This window comes from Mus pahari, chromosome 14 (genome assembly GCF_900095145.1).
Source record: "Mus pahari chromosome 14, PAHARI_EIJ_v1.1, whole genome shotgun sequence".
NCBI classification, from domain to species: domain Eukaryota; kingdom Metazoa; phylum Chordata; class Mammalia; order Rodentia; family Muridae; genus Mus; species Mus pahari.
This window is the reverse complement of record NC_034603.1, coordinates 51,127,382-51,150,477: the sequence shown is the minus strand read 5'-3', so window position 1 is coordinate 51,150,477 and position 23,096 is coordinate 51,127,382. Positions and strand designations below refer to the sequence as shown.

Here is a 23,096-nt window from a genome sequence, read left to right as displayed (position 1 = left end):
CTGGCTGTCCTGGAACTCACTTTGTAGACCAGGCTGGCCTCAAACTCAGAAATCCACCTGCCTCTGCCTCCCGAGTGCTGGGATTAAAGGCGTGCGCGACCATGCCCAGCGCTCTCTGATTTCTATGTTGTAGAAGTTACACTAAAACAATCCCTGAGGTTTTTGACAAATCTATTTCTTTATGGTGTATTTTCACTATTTCCTTCTTAAATCAGGCTAAAACTGGTTCAGCAAAAGTGAAGAATGAGGCCTATAAATCCCTGGCCATCCTAGGTATGTTCTCACTCTCTGTAGGGAGTTGGGGAGGGACAAAAGTAAAGTCACTTTGTTCTTATAGGTATGAGTGGAATAAAAGGGGGGTTGACCACACTCCAACCTTAGCATGCTACAGAGTCTGGGATCCACCCTGGGCACTGTTGGGCAGAGAGAAGATATGATGAAAAGGAAAGATAGAGTAGAGGGAGGGACAGGGAAGGCTCTAGAAGTTGCATTCATGCTTAGTCAGCTCTCTGATCTCGTGGGAGGATGGCAACCCCTTGAAACCAGTAGCTGGGCCTCCTGACTTAAGAGTAAAGTGGTGTTCAATAGGTCCTTACAGAGAGGAACAGTCCTTAAGGGCCCTGCTCTGACTTGAACACCTTCCTTGTCCAGGTTGCTTGGATAAGTCTGTGATCAAGGCTTTCATCAAACAGTTGCTAGAACACAAGGAAAGTCAAAGGCTGGAGACCCTGATGGGGCTACGAGTAGTGCTGAACTCCTGGGCTGCTATGCCTAAGAGCAAGGTGATTGAGAATGGAGAATCCATAATTGGGGCAAAGAAGGTCAAAGTCACTGGTAATTTTGGTTGGGAGTTGAGAGTGGAAGAAGGCTGTCTAACTCTCAGACTTAATAGAAGACACTGCCCTTGTGACGTCCCCTCTAAAGTTGAATGAAAGTATAGGCTGATACATTCAGACAAGCTCTGTAAAGCTGAAATCATTAAATGAGATTCAGCAAGAAACCAATATGTCTGTGCTCTTTCAGTTGGAGCTATCATTATCATCACCTCTAAAACGGACCACTGAAGCAAAATGTCTGTCACAAAGGAGCAGAAACTAAAAGTCCACTGATACAGCTTTCACTGATGTCCCCCTTTAGAGCCCTGGTTCTTTAATTCCAACAGTGATTCATGTAAAATAGAATCGGTTACTCATCCATTTATTCAGCAAATTTGTATCAAACAGTTATCATGCACCAGACACGGTCGGTCCCTTGGGATATATCAATAAACCAAACAGGCAAATTGCCTTTGTTGGGAGTAGCAGGGGGACTCACAAAACAATTTAATTACAAAAGTATATAGAATGTTAGAGGTCACAAGTGTGCGGGGAGGAAGGAGTACCAAGATAGCTGAGTAAGGAGGACGGGTTATAATTCAGACATGGTAGTCAGGGAAGGTCCAGTGTGAACAATATATTTGAACAAAGATATGAAGATGCTTTATAGATACCTGAGAGAAAGTGTTCCAGACAGAAAGACTGGTCAGCCCAAAGGCAGAAACATGGCTGGCCTGGCCAAAGATCAGCAAGAAAGACAGTTGTAGAAGTGGAACAGAGTAAGAAAAGCAACAGGAAATGAAGGTCTAGTCACTAGATCATATGTGACTTAGTGGGCTTCTTAGGTAATGGGCTCTTAACTCTATGTAAGGAACTTTGAGAGTTCTTAAACTGTAATGTTCCTTTCAAAAAGTTCACTCTAAAGAGATATGACTTAGGAGAGAGGAGGTGACTGCAGGAAGTAAGAGAGGATCGTGGGATGGCATCGGGCATACTTTAGAGAGACGGGTTGGAAGCAATAGTCTAGAAAGCATGAAGCCTGAGCCAGGTATAGCACCACCCTGAAATCCCAGCTCTAGTGAGACCGAGGCAAGACAATCCTGAGTTTGGGATCACCTATAAAAGGAGATCCTACTTAAAAAAAGAAAAAAAGTAAAAGGCGAAGAAGGCTAGCTGGAAACACGGTGTTACTCATTTCATTTCACCTGTGTTTCCCTCTAAGAAGCCCGAAGTCCCATATGAGGAAAAGCTGGTGCTTCTGCTGCAGGATCTGATAGACAAGCCACTGAATGAAGAATCCTTAGAGGCAGCCCTGTGCTTGGGTTTCCTGAGGCCCAGCAACAGCATAGTCCAACAGTTCTTGCTACAATGTCTGTGTCAAGGGTCCATGTCCCAGAGGATGAAGGTATGAGAGGCAGAAGCCGGGATCTATGGGATGCTCTTGGCCAACAGTGGTCAGTGTTGACTTGGGTTAGAGTATGCTTCTACCATCATGTCCCAAAGAAAACAAGTTTCAGCTGTGCATAGCAGAGTTCTCTGTGTGTTTATGAATATGGAAACACACAACTGGGGGGGGGAGAATATGGATAAATACATGTGCACATGTTACATATATCTGGTATGAGTGTTCATCTAGTTATGTGTGTACACATCCACTTATGCTCTCATTCAAAAGGCCAAGAGGGCAGAAAGAAGCACCCAGTTCCCAGTGAGTTCTAGGCCTAACCCTAAGGTCTGCTTGGCTATCAACACCCCTCTGGGTACACCAATATTCCCGTGCTCCACACCAATATTCCCATGCTCCTCCTCACCCTTCACAGGCACTCAGGATGCTGGTCAAGATGATGAATGTTCACTCAGCTGCTGTCACCAGGGCCATTCTGGAACAGCTACACTCTAATGTCATTGATGTAAGCTCTAGGCTACCTTCCTTCACACTAGAAGAGGAGGGGCAGATGCATTGTCTTTCACACCTCCCTGCGCCTTTCCTTAGGATCGCTTGGAAGCCACCCAGATGCTCAAGACTGTTGGGCTGGAAAAGATCCAGGAACAGGGGCTGGTGAAACTTACATTTGACTTGCTCAAGAGGAAAATGCATAGTGAACCCTTCCAAGTAAGATCCTAGCTCCCAGCCCCAAATCTTTCTCCTCTTTATTCTCTTGAGATGGGGATTCCCAACAAACCCCACACCCTAGTATGACACTGTTTTTACCCTATCCCTCTCATACAGTCTGTGTTTTTAATCTACTTGTCTTTGGTTAAGCAGTTCCTCGGCATAAAAATGCCACCCAAGCTACTCCCTGCTATTCACTTCTTCCCCTTCCTATTAAAATGCTATTGCTAGTCCAAGCCCAGTGTGGTAGTACACGCTTGTAGTTCCAGCACTTGCAAGGTAGATTCAGATGATCAGGAACCCAAAGCCAGGCTCAACTACACGAGTCTGAGAAACCTGTGGGCAACAGGAGACGTGATGGGCAGTGATGGTCCAAATAGCATGTCCTATGGGAAACTTTCCCAAATGACCAGACTCAATCCTGCCTTTCTCCATATCCCATTGCACTTTACAGAAAGCAGCCTTTCCAAATTGTTCTAACATGTAGGCTGTCTCATCTCTTCATAATGCTTCTCAGTGGTTTTCAGTGCCTTTGGGATGGCTTGCGTTGTGCCCCATCTCAATCCCTGTTTACTTTTTCAGTTTTTTTCCCCTCCAGTACTTAGGACTAACTCAGCCCTGGTGGAAAGTAGGCAAGTGCTCTGCCACTGAACTCTACACGTCCAGGCCTTGGTTCCTTAAAGACTTATTGTAGTCCAGCTGGCCCCAAACTCGCAGTCCTCTCTTTGTCTTGCAAGTGCTGGGATTACAGGTGTGCACCACCCTGCCCAGAACCTGACAGTTTTACTTCTCATAGCTATACCAGCTGCAGTTAGGGTGTCCACAGCCTGGTGAACCCGTACAATTACTGAGTACATTTTGAAAAGCCTTGATTACCTCAGTAAATGAACAACTGCTCCCTTCATCCTTCCACTCATCCTTCAACTATAAGCTGCATCATCACTTCCTCCAAGAAAACATCCCAGAACCCAAGACTGAATAAGGAAGGCCTGTACACCCTTCCCAGTACTGTAATTGCCTTTGCTCGAATGCTCCATCTATAGAGCTGCTCCAGGCAGGTACCCTTTGTATCAAAACCCAAGTGTTTATTAAGGGTGTCTGTAGTACTACCATGGTGCACTCTGCATTTCCTCTCTCTGTGGTTGCACTCTGCAGGTAATAAGGCAGGCTGTGTCTGAAACAGTGGACGTGCTCAAGATGAAGCCTTTAATAATGAAACTAATGGAGGCGTAAGTTAAACTAAACAGGGCTAGAAGGCAAGAGGGTTGTTGGCTGAGAACCTTGTCTGTACTTTGGGGCAGGTCATTCTGACTCTGGACTTTTGTTTATCTGTTGTTGTTCTTGTTTAAACCACTCGGGGTTGCTCTAAAACTTCACTACAATGTACCCAAAGGAACTTTCAGAAGGCATCAAGTTCTAGTGATAATCAAACCCTGAACCATCATTTCAGTGTTTCATGGCAAACTATAGTATCTGTCCCAGCCAGCTTCTTCTCTGATTTGAGAAACCAGGAAAGGAAAGGAAATTAACAGCACTTGTCATCATGTTGGACTCACTCTGGGCTGAGATGTAAACAGCCTCCCTCCCGCTGAACAATACATTCCCTTCCACACAGGCAACTGATGAGCCCAGATATCAGTGATCGTCAGGAAGCAATCATCTCTTTGGTAAGCTGGGCTGTTTTTCTGACTCAATTCTTCGAGATGTCTTGATGATAGCAGGCAAGTAAATGATTGAGCAGTTCCTGGAGATAAGAAAGAACTGTAATTTGGGAAGGTTATTAACTTTAGAATTCTAGTCCTATTGAAGGTCCGAGCCTTGGGATAAGTAGGATATATATGATAGGTGGGTATGAAAGATGCTATTTAAATATAACAGAAAAGGTCTCCACTCTGATAAATATTGGGAACTAGATTCCCGAATGCCAAGGAAAGAAACCACATGGCTCTCTAGGTCATAGGGGATCTTACCTTCCTGGGGCTGGCTACTTAGGCAGAGTTATTCATTCTCTGTCCAGGGTGCCCTGGGGATTCGTAATGAAAAGGTGTTCCATTTGCTGCTGGACATGCTAGATGCAGAAGAGACCAAGACTGTGAAGAAGAGTGTAAGACATTCCTGTCCTGTAGCCCCCTTCTCTCCTCCATATCCCTCTCATTCATCTGTTTAGAGTCAACAATGGGGCATTGGGGCAAAAGTCCTCAAACTGACCCTTGGCTTGATTCCTTGGAGCCATAGTAACTGCTCCTGAACTTCCCCTTTCCCAGCTAGTTCCTTTCCCAGCCTGAGCACAAAATATGCCAGCCCCACGATCTTTGCTTTTATGCAGATACAAGAAACACTACTTGTTTGGGCCTCAAGAAATCCATGGATCCAAAACAAGCTGACCAACAAGGTTTTCTTTGTGTATGACATACCGAAGACTGTGAAGACAGAGCATACACGGTTCCGGAAGAAGCCAGAGAGCCCAGACGACTTGTGTATCATGGACTTTCGACGGGCTAAGCTCAACCCTTTGTTTATCGCAAAGGCCTGCAACAAGCTAGGGGAAAAGCTAGAGGCACCCGCTTTCTCATTCTATTTCTCCAAACCGAAAAAGCAAAGGCCACAGGCCACAGGACCTTGGGAACCAAAAATCAGGGAACAACTCCGGAACTTGGTGTTGCCTCAAAATAGGTTTCCTTTTTGGCTCTAATTTCAATTCTTTCCTTCAGGATGGTTTCCTGAGAAAATAACTCGTTTTTCTCGTTTATGAATGAACACTTGCTTGTCACTTTACCTAGTTTCTGAATCACCACTGCTATTCACTCCTCTGAGGCTGCACTGAAACAGACTCCTTTCCATGGGTGCTCTTTCTATGCAGTTTTATTTCCTTTCATCAGAGCAAAGCAGGAAGGGCAGAGCCAAAGGTTCTCTCTGTGCCTAGCTTTCCTCCTGTTTTAGCTTCATGCTGCTGTTGTGACAAATACCATTACTAGAAACAACCTAGGAGAAGAAAAGATTTATTTATTTGGCTTTTACTTCCAGGTCACAGTCCCATTACTGAGGGAAGTCAAAGCATAAATTTGAAGGCAGGAGCTTGAAGGCATGAACTTTGTAGGAACACTACTTCCTGGCTTATGCTTAGCTAGCTTTCTTATATATCCACGGGATACCACCCACAGTGGATTGGAATATATATATATATATATATATATATATATATATATATATATATATATATATATTCACCCTACTATATCAGTTTGGAATCCAGACATTCTCCCACAGACATGCCCACAGGCCAATCAGAGCTAGACACTGCCTTAACTAAAGTTTTCTCTTCCCAGGAGACTCTAGATTTTATCTAGTTGACAATAAACCAACCAAATAAATAATAGGACATGTCCCTAAATCAAGTCCCTTGTCAGTGCCCAGAATCTAGGAACAAAACTAGAGACCTGGCCTTCTGTCAAAAGACTGGAAAGTGCGCCTCTTAGATAATTTCCTTTGTCCCCTACCTCAGTTCATCTCTCTAAATTGGTGAGAGTTTTAATTTTTAAATTCCATTTATTCATTTGAGTTCATGTCTATGTCTATGAATCCATACACCACTGTACAACTTGGAAAAGTCAGTTCTCTCCACTGGGTCCCAGGCATCAGGTTATTAGGCTTAGCAAAAAGAGTATGCCTGTATCTACTGAAGTGTCGTGCTGGCTTTTTAAAGATCTTTTTAAGAGTGTCTAGCTATGTATTCCAGATTAGTGTGGATACTAAGCTTTTGTCAGAGCAAATCAAGCTTTCTGCTGCCTACCTACATCAGCCATTCACTTGGAAAGACCCCATTAACTTTGTAAAATTGGCTTAGTTTTTCTCTTATATCTATTGCCATCTGAACTTCCTTCCGTCAACAGAACCTACTAACCAATCTCAAGGTTCAAAAGGCTGCCAGGTGTTTTGGTACATATCCCTAACTCCAGTATTTGAGAGGCTAGCAAGTAAGTTTGAGTCAGCCTGAGCTACGTAGTGAGATTTTTTTTTTTTCCTTTTAATTTAACCATACACAGGTCCTCTGAAGAGCAGCAAGGCTCTTACCTATGAGCCATCTCTATAACTCTATACAGTGAATTTAATGCTAGCCTGAGCTATACACAACAAAGGGGAAAAGATTTCTTACAGAGGAGTGTGTTACCAGTTCTATTAGATCTTACGGTTGAGTGACAGATCAGATAGTAGGTGTGATATGAAGCCAGCCACTTATGCTCAGTGCTGTCTTCTGCTGAGGATTGATGCAATTAGGACAGAGATGCTGCCAACTCAGTGACTGGTTATCTGGTTGAGTAATAAGGCATGTCTCTGAAGACACCATAAATATGGACCAAAGCAGGATGGAGATCTGGGCAGGGTTTTACACAAGTTGAAAGCTTAAACAATATAGTTAAAAACACAATGTTTGTTGTTGTGGATAGCCCTGGAGCTAATTATATTTGATGTTAATTCTGTTCTCCTGTGAGGGGCTTAGAACAAGGAATGAGTCAGCCCACCTTAATTTATAAATAAAGGCCATAGCCAGTGATTGGATGGAGAAAGAGGGGAAGGTGAGGCTGAAGGTTTTGGGAGAGAAAGAGAAAGGGGGAGAGGACTACGGAGGACAGAGGAGGTGGAAGGAAAGCGGAGCACAAGCCTGGAGTAACCGCAAGTTATAAGGGGTCTCACAGATGGGGAAGATGATAGTGTAGTGGTAGATCTGCCCAATCTAGGCGCACAGCTTGAATTCATATGGAGTTGAGTTTTCATTGCCGGGACATACTTGGCTTGGAGATTTACCACGACAGTTTGTACCTGTAAGCTATTGAAGCCCAGGGAAATATGAATGGCATTGCTCATTCTTCCAAAACCACAGTAAGTCAAGGAAAGAACATCTCTCCTATCTTTGAACATCCTGCTACACTGCCAGGGGAGATTCTAAGAAGTGCTGCTTATATTCTAGAAGAGGGAAACCATGCCTTCTATAATTACGCTACTTGAGGTTTGCATTCAGAATTCAGTTCTCTATCAAAACTTCTTACTAAGTCAGTAGTTCCCAACAAGGGGCAATTCTCCCCTAAGGGAATCTGGCAGTTTAGTTGTCAGGGCTTGGTGTGTAGAAGGGCTATTATTAGCTTCCAGTGAGCAGCTATCAGGGATGCATAGGACATACTCCATATATATATAATATATATTATATATGTATCTATTATATATACATATATATATATATATGCCCAAGGTGGTGTAGCACACACCTTTCTATACTCAGGAGGTAGTGGCAGGGGGCTCTTTTAAGTTTTGAGGCCAACCTACAAGTTCCAGACCATTAAAGCCACATAGTGAAACTTCTCAGAACAAAAGAAACAAGACCCAGCATGGTGTTGGGAGGTATACCCATAAACTCAGTACTTCCAAGGCTGAGGAAAGAGAAGCATTCCAGGCTAATGTGGGCTACATAACAAGACCCTGTCTAAACAAGGCAGGATGAGGGTGGAAAGTATAACCTAAAATGTTATTCATTTTTCACTTTTTGTATATGTGAGCGAACACCTGTGTGTGGATTATCTGTGGAGACCAGAAGAGCTCATCAGGACCCCTGAAACTGGAGTTAGAGGTGGCTGTAAACCACCTGGATGTGAGTACTAGGAATTGAACTTGGGTTCAATGAGTTGATCTTTCCAGCCCCTAATAGATCCTCTTTAGAGAGATCTTATACTTTATGTAGGCCAGGCTGGCTCTTAGCTTGTGATCATCCTACCTCAGCCTCCTAAGTGCTTGGATTAGATGTCACATGTAGCAACTTTTCCCTTGAAATGTACTCTTCCCAGGACATTAACTCAGACAAAAAGCATGTTCTTTTTCACATATAGGTACTAGCTCACAATGTTTGTACTAAGTAGGAGTACTGGTATAGGTTATGAAGCTAAAAAGGAGACAAGAGGGAGTCTTTCAGTCTTTATTCCTTTGAGTCTCATTGGTCACACATTATTCCCCAACTTCAGGATCTTCTCTTCATCTTATGTCTGAGCTGTCTTAAACACCTCTCTTCCCTAGTTACATTGGGTGCTTTTAAAAATGCCCAGGCTTCATTCAGATTTTGAGTAGAGCCTAGGACATTTTTTTATTTTCAAAAATTTCTAGCCGGGCGTGGTGGCACACACCTTTAATCCCAGCACTCGGGAGGCAGAGGCAGTCGGATTTCTGAGTTCGAGGCCAGCCTGGTCTACAGAGTGAGTTCCAGGACAGCCAGGGCTACACATAGAAACCCTGTCTCGAAAAAAAAAAAAAAAAAAAAAAAAAAAAAAAAATCTAGCTTCTACACATAACTAACCATTGCTCTAGGTAGCTTAATAATTGTATCTATTCTCAACTCCCACTTTCTGATTGATAATTTTCAAATATGCTAATGAAGATGTTATCAAATATGTAATAACCAGGAAAAACAAGAAAGAAAATGGTAGACACATAATTTCATGCAGTATTGAAAAAGTAGTAGACCAGATAGATAGTATCTGAGAATGCTACACAGAGAAGATGTACAATGATACTGAAACAGAAGCCTATTTGGTATGACCAAGAATTATGGGGTCAAGAGACTGAGATAGACAGTATTATAACTTACATCGTTACATCATTTAGCTGTATAGGGAGACTTGTGAACAGGCTATTGCAACTGTCCTAATAAGGAGACAAATGTAGCTTGTTACAACTGTCAAGAGTATAGATGGTTTGGGGCATATTTTGAAGGTAGAATTAAAAAGGCCTGCGTATGTATACAATGTAATCTAAAAATTAAGGAACTCATAAGTTTTGACCTGATCTAACCTGGGTGGGTTGGTAAAGACTTCGGGTTAGGAAGACTAAGAAGAAACTGATCCGGGAGATTAAATGGTCTATTCAGTACATGTTAAGATTTTTATGCACCTATTTTCCATCTAAATGGAAAGGTTTAGGAGTAGGGAGGATTGAAGGTCACCAGCCAGGACTGGAAATAGAAATCTGATAGCATGGCGATACAATAAGTCTAAACAGACATTCCTAGAACTGACTCCTTATACCCACCAAGCTCTCAGTTATAGGAGCGCAATAAAGAATAGCTAGAAATAACATTTAAATTTACCTAGGTTAATATTAATGTTCTAATTCTGTAGTGTTTGTTAGCTGTAACTGAGTCCTAAGTGTGACAAATAATGCACTCAATGTCCACAAAAAACAAGCAGCTTTTATTGCAGTATTACAAAACACTTTCCATTTTGGCAATATTTTACAATGCACTTGGCTTTAAGGGTTGGGAAAGAGAAGGTGGGAAACTAAAAGGGGATTTTTTTAATGGACATTTCTAAAAGGAAAACTGCCCCCAGCCCTCCCACCCAAATAAAAACCCAAATGTCAATTTCACTACCCAAGAGGCCATGAGGAAAGCAGCAGGCACACTCTGACAATTCCTCATGGATCATGTCAGAGACAAAGGAGTATTTGAAACAGTCATCAGTACGGTCGGTTGCGCTGATCATTTCTGTAGTCGTTTCTAGGGATGAAAAAAAAAAAAGAACCAAAGTAAGTTCTAGGATTTTAACAAAGGAACATGGTATATTTCCTAAGAGTGCTGGTAACCTGTACCAGCTAGATATTTTCTATAAAACCTTATTTTTTCTATACATCTTATTTCTGTATCCCAAGAAAGTAGTATTCTTTTGGGACAGGGCCTCTACACAGCCCCTGCTGTCCTGGAACTCACTACATAGACCAGACAGGCTTTAAACTCAAAAAAATATTCTTAATAAATCTAATTCACCAGCTTTAAAAACTTTATAAAGTTTTTAAAGAGGCTTTGCTACCCATCACTCTAGTAACTTTCCACCTAAACCAAGGACTACAAGAACACTGTAAATATTTGCAAGTACTATGCCAAGTCTAATGTCCAGACAGAACCTTGGCATAGCAGAATAAACAAATTTAAAATTTACATTTCATGTATTAATTCTATATCTGTCACTTACTACCAGAACTAAAGTTGTATAGATACTATTGTACAGTACTTGCAACATATAAGTTTAGTATATGGTGATGAAGCTATTACTAATACCAAACAATTATACACTGCTTTGTATGGGCAAACCACTGTTACAATCTTATCAAATTCTACACATTGGATATTATTTGCCCCATTGTTCAGAAGGGTTATATAACTTGCCTAAGGTCTCGTTAATATGTGGAACAGAAGCCGCTACAATATGTAAATACTATAATCCTTCCTCACTAGCTTTCACTACCTCCAGGAAATAGAGAAATTTGTATAAGAATAAATGCAGGGTTTGAAAATCCTCCAAGAACTTGTAATTTAAGCACTGTCAAGTTATCTCTCAATCCCAATTTTCTATAGCCACAAATATAAAGTAATAAATATAAACATTTATTAATTTGCAAAATAAAAGAAAAACTTGGAAATAAACAAGTAACTACAAATTTTCCTGAAAGATGTTAATGGGATTAAAAAAGAAAAAAAATAAGTCAAAAATGGTTGCCTACAAAGCAGTGGGGCTGGGGCTGGAGAGAACTCAGCAATTAAGAGCAGTAACTGTTCTTGCAGGTCCTGAGTTCAATTCCCAGCAACCACATGGTGGCTCACAGCCATCTGTAATGGGATCTAATGCACTCTTCTGGTGTGTCTGAAGACAGCTACAGCATACTCATATAAATAAAATAAATCTTAAAAAAATAATAATAATAAAGATTGAGGCAAAAAGGTTCACAAATATATCTGAATACTCACCTTCCTCCCATTTTGCCTCCATAGCCACCTCTGTCGCCTCCATAGCCACCTCTGTCGCCTCCATAACTGCCACCTCTGTCTCCTCCGTAGCCACCACTTCGGTCTCCACCATAGCCTCCACTTCTGTCTCCACCGTAGCCTCCACTGCCACCACCACCACCACCACCACGGTCTCCTCCATAGGCCCCCCGGCTGCGGTCACCTCCATACCCTCCTCGATCACCTCCGTAGCCACCTCGGTCTCCTCCGTAGCCACCTCGATCTCCTCCATAGCTGCCTCCTCGGTCCCCACCATAACCACCTCTGTCTCCTCCATAGCCACCTCCTCTATCCCCACCATAGCCACCCCCACTCCTGTCTCCACCATAACCACCCCCACTCCTGTCACCACCATAACCACCCCCACTTCTGTCTCCACCATAACCACCTCGGTCGCCACCTCTGCCCCCACGACCTCTGTAGCCCCTTTCTCCACCGTAGCCTCTCCCCCGGAAATCTGCAAAATAAAATTATAAACCAATAAGGCCAGCATTAATAATGCAAAGCCTCCCCAAGGATAGTTAGAAGACAAGCACATTATACAAGCAATGAAAGGACTAACAAGATAAAGAGCTGGCCTACCTCCCCCTGAGGGACGTGAGTCCTCTGGTCTAGGCTCATTGCACTGATTACAGGAATTTCTTCGAGCAAAGTTCATATTTCCACATGACCTGAAGAAAAAAATAAAATGTTCCAAGTCTCCAATAAACCCAGAATCCTTCCATATACCCTCCAACTATCTCTTCACCCACCAAAGTAAACAACATACTTACGGATTAGGGCAAACCCAGTCCCCATTCTTGGGGTCTCCACCTCGCCCCTGAAAACCTCCACGGCCTCTATATCCTCCTCGGCCTAGCGGGGGAAAAAAGGGATAAGGTAGAAGTGAAAAACCAGCAGTAGACACTAATGATATTTAAGAACAGCATCAGATGAAAAAATAAAGTGCCGTTTAATACCTAGACAGACTCCTTCCAAATTAATTCCTGTTACAGCAAGACTGTCATTCTTGATTTCACTTAAGAAATATAGCAAACATTAATGGACTTCGTATGTATTAAAATATACCAGCCTGCTTTTTATATTCTACACGGTTTGAGAATCTCAGTTATAAAGATTAAGTCTAAGTAGTAAGGTAAATTCCAAACGAGGAAATGGACCAAATTTTTTAAGAAATCAAGAAGCTGCATTGGGGAATCTTAAAAACTGGGTCAGTTCTAGCAGTGAGACAGCAAGCATAGAACTTGTTCTAAGTCTTACAAACTGACTGTGATGCCTGGCACCCACCCAGTGGAAAGAGCAATTAACTTAGCAAAGTTGTGCTCTGAACCCCACATGTACACCATGGCATGCATGTGCTCACACAAATAAATGCTGTTAAAAAGTTAGACCAACTACCTAAGTAGGTTCCATTTAAACAATTGCTTCAGAGCTCCTTTACCACTGCTGTAAGAGCACTACAAAGTCATTTCTATAACCTTTCCTACCACTTCCTTAGCTACTGGAACATACCTCAGTGGTTAAAAGCACAAGCTGCTCTTGCAGAAGACCAGGGTTTAATTCCCAGCACCCATTTGGTAGCTTACAACCATCTGTAACTCCAGTTCTAGAGGATCCAACAGCCCCTTCAGGCATTCTTGGGCACCAGGCATTCATACAGTACATACATGCAAGCAAAACACTCATGCACATTAAATAAATGTATTTACAAAAAAAGATGAAAGGTAAATAAACCTAGGGAACAAAGGGTAGGTAGTAGCTGGTGGTGGCATACACCATCAATGCCAGCACTTTTCTGTGTGTGTTTGGGGGTATGGGGAGTAGTAATCTGAGTTGAGGCCGTATGTAGATTAATTAGTATTAATCTACAGAGCAAGTTTCAGGATAGCCAGGACTATACAGAGAAACTCTTGTCATGAAAAAAAACAAAAAAAAACAAAAAAAAAAAACACAGAAAATAAAGTAAGATTTATGGGGCTGGAGAGATGGCTCAGCAGTTAAGAGCACTGGCTGTTCATTTTTTTGTTTTGTTTTGTTTTTTTGAGACAGGGTTTCTCTGTATAGCCCTGGCTGTCCTGGAACTCACTATGTAGACCAGGCTGGCCTCGAACTCAGAAATCCGCCTGCCCCTGTCTCCCGAGTGCTGGGATTAAAGGCATGTGCCACCATCGCCCGGTGCACTGGCTGTTCTAGAGGTCTTGAGTTCAATTCCCAGCAACCACACAGGATAACAGACCATCTATAATGGGATCTGATGCCCTCTTCTGGTACATGCAGAACACTCATACATAAAATACATAATATTTTTAAGTCACAAACAATTATATGTAAGCAAGGACAGAACACAGACTTATTCAAACTCTGCAGCATTTGGGCCTTTTTATTTCTTTACATAGTGCTGGGGATCAATATAAATATCCTACCTCGGCGTCCACCTCCACTTCCACCACCTCTCATAAATTCAGGCCTTCTAGTGGCAAATGACACTTTAATGATGTTTCCATGGAATTCTTTTCCTAAGAAGAAAAAAACAGTTTTGAGGCAGAGCAAAGTGATGCACACTTATAACCTCAATACTGAAGAAGGCTGAGAGGTAAGAGGATCACTGAGATTTTGAGGGCCCAGCCTCAAAACACTAATACCTTTTCACCAAAAAGGGAAGGGAAGAAGAGAGGGTTTTAAATGAATGCTACAATGACACTCCGTACCTCTACCTCCCAACAAAAGTTACTGTCTTGGCTCTTTTTACTTTCAGAAGAATAATGAACACATTCCCATAATATTTAAATATACTAGTGCTTTGCGTTCCAAACAGTCAAACAATGCTAAAATATAACCCATGATCTACAAAACAGAACAGACCTCCATGGGGAGATAGTTATTTCTTACTAAGTTTAAAGACAAAGAAAAAAATATCTAATGTAAGTGTAGATAAAGGGCTGGCGAGATGGCTCAGTGGGTAAGAGCACTGACTGCTCTTCCAAAGGTCCCAAGCTCAAATCCCAGCAACCACATGGTGGCTCACAACCATCTGTAATGAGATCTGATGCCCTCTTCTGGTGTGTCTGAAGTCAGCTACAATGTTCTTTGGGTTGGAGGGAGCAGAGACTAAGCAAGTGGAGTTGACTGGAGTGAGCAGAGGTCCTAAATACAATTCCCAACAAACACAGAAAGGCTCACAACCATCTGTACACATCTGCACAGCTACAGCGTACTCATAAAAATAAATAAATAAATCTTTAAAAAAAAAATGTGTGTAGATAAGTTTGTTTTCTAGTCTTGAGAAGTGAACCCAAGACCTAATGCAAATATATATCTATATATAGATATCTATATAGAGAGATAGATATAGATATCTCCATACATATGCTTATAGATACATAAGGGCTTCCCAGTGTGCTTATAGTTTAGAATAAACAAAGGGGGAGGGGTAAGCAAGGCTGGGGTTCAGATTTAGTTGTAAAATTGTCCCAAACATGATCATGCTCGAACACTTGGTCCTCATCTGGTAGCACTGTTTTTGAAAGGTTGCAACATGTTTTGAAGAAGATGCCTAGCTGGCAAATGTTAACCAAGCCAACTTTCTGTACCTGTATCAGGGTTAGAATTATGTGCAAGTAAGATTAAGCAAACACAAACAAAGATATACCTCATCTTATATCTACAAGCACATAAAAGCACAAGCTTGTTGTAGTCTTGACCACTATTAAACAGGAAAATAACCACTATCCCTCAGAATATGTTTTGCCTTCCAGGCTAGAAAATGTTTCTTCAAAGTGTACAAAAATAAGAGCTAGAGAGATACTCAACAGTTAGGAGCACTGGGTGATTTTCTAGGAGCCAAGTTTGATTCCCAGCACCTACATGACAGCTCACAACCACCTATGCCTCCATTTCCAGAGGATGTGATATCTTCTTCTGGCCTCCAAAGGCACCAGCTGCACAAATCATGCATAGACATACATGCAGGCAAAGCACCCAAACACATACATGAATTTAAATATAGGAATGGAGCATACCATCAAACCAATCAATGGCTGCCTTAGCTGATGGAGGGTCATCAAATGACACTGTTGCTTCCCCTTTTGGTTTTCCTGTGTCTTTGTCTGTATAAAGATTTATCATTGGTTTTCCAGTCTTTTTGTTAGTCTAAAAAAAAAAAGACCAAATTGATGTTGTATTTAAGGAATAAGTAACCACGCATTATTCAGGTAAAGATTTTTTTCAAAAATTTATTTTTATTTATTTGCATACATGTATGCACGTATATGGTGTGTGCGTGAGTTCAAGTCCCCTTAGAAAACCAGAACCCTCAGATTCCCTGTAGCTGGAAGTTCAGGGTGGTGGTAAACAGCCCAACATGGGTACTAAAAACTGAACTCAGATCCTCTGGAACAGTACATGCTCTTTACAGTGGAGCCACCTATCCAGCCAGGTAATGATTTTTTCTTAAAGGGATCCATACATCCATATTACAAAATAACATATATTTAATATAAAAATGAAATTATCTATAGGAATGGATATTGAAAACTTTACATACTGAAGTAAGAGAAAAACTATAAAAATTTTGTCAGGAGCCAGCAGTAATGGAACATGCCTTTAATCCCAGTACTCTGGATGCAAAGTAAGGTCCAACTTAAATATTTTGAGGCCAGCTTGGTCTACATAGTGAGTTCCAGGATAGCTAGAACTTAAAAAAAAAAAAAAAAAAAATCTAATATGAGCTAGCATATTTGAAGGTGTGGATTCCACTTCCAGAACCACCAAAAACAGTAACAATGACCCCAAAGAACAAAAACCCTAAAAAAATGGCATGCTATTTATGTGTAATTTATTTAAACCCATAAAAACCAAATGTAGATAATGTTAAAAAAATACATATTCTGTAAAACATTTAAAGGTTAGGAAGAATCTTTCAATAAAAATCAATGCATTATTATTAAGATAGCCATTGGGCTTTGGCTGGGATGAATGTAGAAGACAGTTCTCATTTATTAAAAATATGTGGGCAGCCATGGTGTCTTGTCCCTCTAATCCCAGTACTTAGGAGGCTAAGGCAGCAAGATTTTGAGTTTGAGGCTAACCCAGGCACAGTGGGAGCCCCTATCTCAAAACAAAGAAAAGCTCTGAACTTGTGTGTGGTTCAGGTATAAATTAAAAAAGCAAGCAAACAAAACAAAACAACAACAAAAAAAAAACCCAACAAAACAGGAATTTGCCAATAAGGAAAAAAAAAGTAATTTCACAAATACCAAAACAAGGACCAGTGAACACAGTAACACTGACTGACCACTATTTCCTTAGACCTGCTTTTCAGTTAAAGATAGGAAGTACATGCATGAAATTAAGTGAACAACAACAGAACAATCACAAGATAATGAACTAATGCAGTGCAGACATTAAGCATAAGTTGTTAGTAATAACTTTAGTTTACATATATTTGCATTTCAGAATCCAAGAATAAAGCTTAAACACAGGAACAAGGATAAACATGAGCAAGAAATAAAACCTTCATGTACTTTAAATAAACTTAGTACGCTCCTCAGTTTTTTTGTAAACTTGACTCTAGCTAAAATCATCTGGAAAGAGGACAGCAACTGAGAAAATGCTTCCACCACATTGGCTGATGACTGATGTAGGAGGGCTCAGTCAACTGGAGACACTACCACCTCTGAAGAGATGATCCTGCATAGTCTAAGAAAGCATGCTGAGCAAACCATGAGGAACAAGCAAGTAAAGTGTTCCCCCTGGTCTCTACTTCAGTTCCTGCCCTGACTTCCTTCAATGATGGACTAAGATAAGCCAAATAAAATAAACCCTTTCTTCCTCAAGTTTCTTTTGGCCAGAATAGTCTATAACAACAATAGAAAGCTAAATAAGACACTTAGCAAAGGCCTACAGACTTTGGGAAGTACATGCATTAAAGGATTTAGATAATGCTTACTAGAGTATACAGATTTACAATGCAATGTATGTATCTTATATGAATATTAACAATTATGAAATCTTCAATGTGACACTTTTAACTTACCTTGATAATTCCTATTTGCTTAAAGAACTCTCCCACTTGATCTGTAGACACACCCTCCCCAAGTCCTTGCACAAAGATTGTGTTGTTATCTGAATTATCAGACTCTGAATCTAAGGAGGAAAAGTTACGGTCAATTTCATATATATTTCCCTTAAATTACTACATCCTGTTCCGTAATCAAAAACAATTTATTGACTAGTAACGGACTGCTTCGAAGCACCAAATATAAGGACCAACATATAACCTTATATAAACATGCAAAGTATTCACAGTAGTTGTATGGAAGATCAAGTCTTATAACAAAACTACAGGTAAAGTGCAGGTTACTCTGAAATACATATAGACCAATAAAGGGAGATGTTAAAAATATCACTCTTCAGATCCAGGACAAAAGCTCATGAAGAGATGAAGAAAGTTAATTAGCATACCTTTCTCTGAAGAACTTTCACTCATATAGTCATACGAATGACAAATCAATACTTTTAAAAGGCTTTCTAGTATACAATTCCCCCAAATTGGACACTTGACACTCAAGCCAGCCAGCCAAGTAGAACTGCTGGTTTCCCATTCACTGCAAAAAGCCTTGTATATATCAGAAGGTAAGAGCACCTGGTACACACACCTTACCTTACACGCACACTTTTGGATTAGTACAACAAAGTAAGAAAGTTGTATAAAAATTCAGTCCATCAAGGGATAATTCAGAAATTGCCATCCATATAGAATACTTTGGCATCTTAATAAAAACAAAAGTTCTGATTTCAATATATATTAAATATTTTTACTCAAATAGATTTTAACCTCTAAATCTTAACTTTCAAAAGGCTCCAAAAGCAAGTCTACAGCCTTTAATTCATCTAAAAATGAAAAGCCACATAAAATTAGTGACTTCTACCCAGAGAAAGACAATTCCCTTGTACATGAACAACTTTCTTATGCCCACTAAAACTACCAATTCAATGAAAGATTTAAACAGCTTTCTTTTACCTCTACATTACTAAGATAACAAATTTGTCTTTAGTTAGACTGCATTATGCTTATTAGCAGTAAAAATTTGAATGTTCCTTCAAACAACAAAGCACAAACATAGCAGTTTCTCTAGCAAGCTTTCTAATCAGATCACTGAATTGTTATTTTAAGTCAAATTCCCCAGATCTGGCAGCACCATTAAATTAAATTAAATTAAATTAAATTAAACCTCCCTCCAGTATTTACCCCTCCAAACACATTAATTCATCTTTCAGAGGTAGAAAACCAAACTATCACGATTCTTACCGGCATCTGGTCTGGGTCCATAATCCCTGTGACCTATGGGAGAAGAAAAGGAAAGGCTGTCTAAGACAACTTATTTGAAATTAAAAAGGAAACGGTAATAACCAAAGCATGTAAAGTCAGTACTTCAAATCCTTGAAAGTCAATCATCACAGCTTTAAAAATAACTACATAAATGTTTACTATTTAAAGTTTAGGAAATCAAGACGAATGCCAACATTTCTTTAGCCTTGTCCAAGACAGCACCCACTTTTGTTATTATTCTAGTATCACTTCTGTCAAGCACTGTTGGTAAAGCTGATTGGAAACCCCTAATAATTTAAAACACCACGTCAGCTACCTTTATAAAAGGAAAAAAAACCCTATTGTCAAAACCCAGTGAAGTCCTCATTCATTGGTCACAGACTCTTTCATGCAAATACACTGTGTAGAGAACGCATTGGACTACTTGAGATCAGATTTGGTTTTTAATATGTACTTTGATATAAGCGTGTATACAGAGAGTACTTTGTAATGCACACAACACATGAGCCTCAAGAGAGTAAGAAGGGCTTAGACTGCATCTGTGGAATATTGGTGGCTTTTAGATTTATATAGCATTTCCACTGAAACATTTTGGGATACTCAGCACTTACCACCAAAATTTTTGAAGCCACCGCGGTCACCACCACTGCAGAGGAAAAATTGAAGAAATGATTTCTTCCTTAAGTCTCTAATGTGCTGAGCCCTGGGCTCAATCTACACTTAACTGTCACAAGTAGAGTGCCTAGGAAAATAGTAGCACCACTAACTTTCCAGTAAATCCATTTCAGAGTTCAATGATTCAATCTAAGTGCTTTCCCAAGAACTTATTTCCACAAGCTGTCTTTTCACATTTATTATAACACATCTAGTATATTCTTTATGTTAAAAAAAAATTCATCTTCCCAACCCCAAGTCAAAAGATTACTACTCAAACCATAACTTAAAGCTGCAGGCACAGCATGAAAAATGTGAAACTAAGAGTATTAAGACTATTTTTAAATACAAGAAAGAAAAAGCTAAAAGACTAGAGGAATAAAAAGCAAAGTTAAACTTTGATAGCAGAACGGGAAAGGTAAAAACTTGAAGACAGATTCTGCTGTGATATTAAATTATAGATTTTATTAATTTTTAAAGGGATAAATTTTTTTTAAAAAAATGAGTCTGAATAAAGATAGTCTTAAAACTTTAAACTTAAGAAGACTGATAAAAAGTGAGGACTAAAAACAGCTAAACTCAAAACTTCTCTCCATGATCCACTGGAATGAGATCTTTTCCTATCACAGCAGAGGTTCAAGCTGCCAAATGGTCTAAATACCAAACCAACAAAATATGTGAAAGATGCAAAGCCACTGAATGACTTTATTTGGCAAATTTATAGTCAGTTAAGTCAATGATCCTTGTACACATAAGGTTTTATGTAACAAATCTAAGCAGCTCATACTAATCAAGTAATTAAAACAAAAAAACCAACCAACCAACTAAACAAACAAACAAACAAACAAACAAAAAAAAAACCAAAATTCTCGAGTGAAATACCTTCTATAACACAAGTGCTGATAAGGAACTAAGTTTTCAGAGTTGCTGCTCATCGATCATGATTCTTCTAGATGGCTTTTCTGAATTGTACAATGAAACCTAACTAAATGAGAAAGCTTTCTCTTTTTAATTACCCTACCATAAAAACATTTTGCTTTTCTATCAACTTAGGTACAGACACAAGTGTTTTAACTTGCTTTTAAATTGTGTAAGTCCCAGAAAACCCTTCTTTCTAGCAGGAGAATAAGGCTCATTCAAGGCTATGTAGACAATACTAAACTGAAGGCCCTCATAAGTACAGCTTTATATTTAAAATTACTGTTTTAGCACAGTACCTAAACCTTCCCTATACTTTAACTGACAGGTCTATCACTGCTACCTCTTTAAGAAAGAGAAGCTAGTCATTACTATTTTGGTTTTAATTTCTTAAGACAGGGTCTTAATGATGGTTCTGAATTTGCTCTGTAGATAAAGATGAACTTGAGTTCCTGATCCTTTTGTGTTGAGGTTTGGCCTTCTACTGGGTAAGGTACTGCTAAATTCTGTATTCCAAGGTCATTGCCTTAAGGCAAGTGAATTCTCAAGTATACCAGCTTTTGTTATGCAAATCTTGCTCCTTAAAACTACTTTTTGAATAATGATGCCTATAGCCTGTAGCTGGGCTATAAAAAAGAGGTAGTAGGCTTAGGTTCCTGGGCTCGGGTTCAGAGACAGAGTCCACTAGGAGTGAGCAGGAAGAAGGCGCCACGGGGTAAGTAGAACTTGAGTGCACAGCCATGAAGGCCCACCTGTTGGGAGTAGGAGTGGCCCAGGTGTAATGTGGCAAATGGTATTTGGGGACACCAGGAGGTGGGGTGGGGGTGGGGTGGGGGTGGTTACTGACAGGAAAGTAGACAAAAGAGCACAGAGGGTTGTTATTGGCCCAGTTCTAATGCTTTAAGGCTTATTATAAACATAAAGGTTTTGTGTCTTTTATTTGGAACTAAATGATTAAGGTGGGGTAGAAACCCCCAAATAAGGTTTACCACAAAGCTTTTGCTTCCTCCTCTGAAGTACATTTGTCATGAACAAGCAGAAGTTAAATTGTTGAAAATAAAATGTTCCCTTTCTTTTTCAGTACCGGGGTCTCATGCTCGCTTAAGTAAATGGTCTATCTTCCAAGACCCTTGAAAATTGTATTAGAAGCCAAGCTTCCTTCAAAAATGAACCTCAGAACCCTAGTGACTGACAAGAATTAAAATATCAGGCCCACATTTCTTAAATTTTTTTTTCTTGTATATGGTACATGCATGCATGGGTATGTGTATGTGTGTATATGTATGTATGTATGTATGTATGTATGTATGTATATGCAGCTACTTCTGCAGGTGGAGGCCAGATTTATCAGAAGTCTTCTGCTATTTTCCACCTTTTCTTTTAATTTCTTGAGGTCCACTGAACCTAAAGCTCATGAATGAGCCTGGCTACTGAGCCCCTAGGATCCTCATGTCTCCTCTTCCCAGCACTGGGACTACAGGCATGTGCCATCACACCCATTTTAGGAGGTTAAAGTGTTTAAGAGGAAGAAAAGATTTTTTTTACAAGGAAACTAGAAGCAATGTGTTCATAAGATACACCCTGGCTGGGCAGTAGTGGCGTATGCCTTTAATCCTAGCACCTGGAAGACAGAGGCAGGTGGATTTCTGAGTTCGAGGTTAGCCTGGTCTACAGAGAGTTCCAGGACAGCCAGGGCTACACAGAGAAACCCTGTCTGGGGGGGTTGGGGGGAGATACACCCTAATTGCTTTGTTGTCAAAGAAACAGCTGATCTGGCCCACAATAAAAGAAGAATATACAATGTTATATGTAAGGGACACTCTTTCATTTCCATTCTTCCCAACAATACAACTCTGAAAAATTTTGGTGGTAGTGGTTGTTTTTGATACAGGGTCTCTTTACAGTGCTCTAGCTATCCTTGAACTCACTATGTAGACAGGCATGTCTCAAAGTCAGAGAGATCCACCTGACTCAACCTCCCAAGCACTGGGATTAAAAGCATGTACTACTGTGTAACTGCCTGAACAATTTAAAAGGAAAAGGAAAAAAAAAAAAAAAAAAAAGATAGAGATGACTCAATGATTATCTTTTAAAGGTACTTGCTGCTCATTCAGAAGACCCAAGTTCAGTTTCCCAGCACCTATGTTCAGTGGTTGCCATAAAACTGCCTATATTTCTAGCTCCACAGGATCCAATACCCTATTCTGTCTGTGGGCACTACCACAGACAAAATGACAGATGTCATTCAATCATTCTCACTCCCTAAGTAAGCTTTATATTAACTATATTACAATTCCTTTATTAGGAAATTTACTGTATTAACTACAGAAATAGATTTCAAGGAGTAAGGGAGATATTCTTGTGGATAGTATTTCCTTCAAACTTGCAGTTAAGTCAGTCATTTCTTCTACATATTAAGGCCTCCTAGCAAATTAAGACAGAAGGATA

The 23,096-nt window shown here is 40.2% G+C and overlaps 2 protein-coding genes across 2 annotated transcripts in view; one reads left to right on the top strand and one right to left on the bottom strand.

The window, feature by feature from the left end:
* The window catches only part of Heatr9 (HEAT repeat containing 9), a 10,011-nt gene extending 4,308 nt beyond the window's left edge, over positions 1-5,703 (top strand). Inside the window, exons 7-15 of the mRNA XM_021214032.1 lie at positions 216-273; positions 652-782; positions 2,038-2,220; positions 2,636-2,725; positions 2,809-2,928; positions 4,084-4,157; positions 4,544-4,595; positions 4,946-5,032; positions 5,255-5,703. Of these exons, the coding sequence (XP_021069691.1) occupies positions 216-273; positions 652-782; positions 2,038-2,220; positions 2,636-2,725; positions 2,809-2,928; positions 4,084-4,157; positions 4,544-4,595; positions 4,946-5,032; positions 5,255-5,620 (1,161 nt within the window). The 3' untranslated portion in view covers positions 5,621-5,703. The remainder of the gene's footprint in view (positions 1-215; positions 274-651; positions 783-2,037; positions 2,221-2,635; positions 2,726-2,808; positions 2,929-4,083; positions 4,158-4,543; positions 4,596-4,945; positions 5,033-5,254) is intronic.
* A 4,645-nt stretch (positions 5,704-10,348) lies between these two features.
* Positions 10,349-23,096, bottom strand: part of Taf15 (TATA-box binding protein associated factor 15) — a 33,941-nt gene continuing 21,193 nt past the window's right edge. Inside the window, exons 8-16 of the mRNA XM_029546079.1 lie at positions 19,688-19,722; positions 19,056-19,088; positions 17,781-17,890; positions 15,766-15,895; positions 14,170-14,262; positions 12,520-12,601; positions 12,329-12,417; positions 11,708-12,203; positions 10,349-10,462 (exon numbers count right to left, since the gene is read on the bottom strand). Coding sequence (XP_029401939.1) covers positions 10,423-10,462; positions 11,708-12,203; positions 12,329-12,417; positions 12,520-12,601; positions 14,170-14,262; positions 15,766-15,895; positions 17,781-17,890; positions 19,056-19,088; positions 19,688-19,722 — 1,108 coding nt within the window. The 3' untranslated portion in view covers positions 10,349-10,422. The remainder of the gene's footprint in view (positions 10,463-11,707; positions 12,204-12,328; positions 12,418-12,519; positions 12,602-14,169; positions 14,263-15,765; positions 15,896-17,780; positions 17,891-19,055; positions 19,089-19,687; positions 19,723-23,096) is intronic.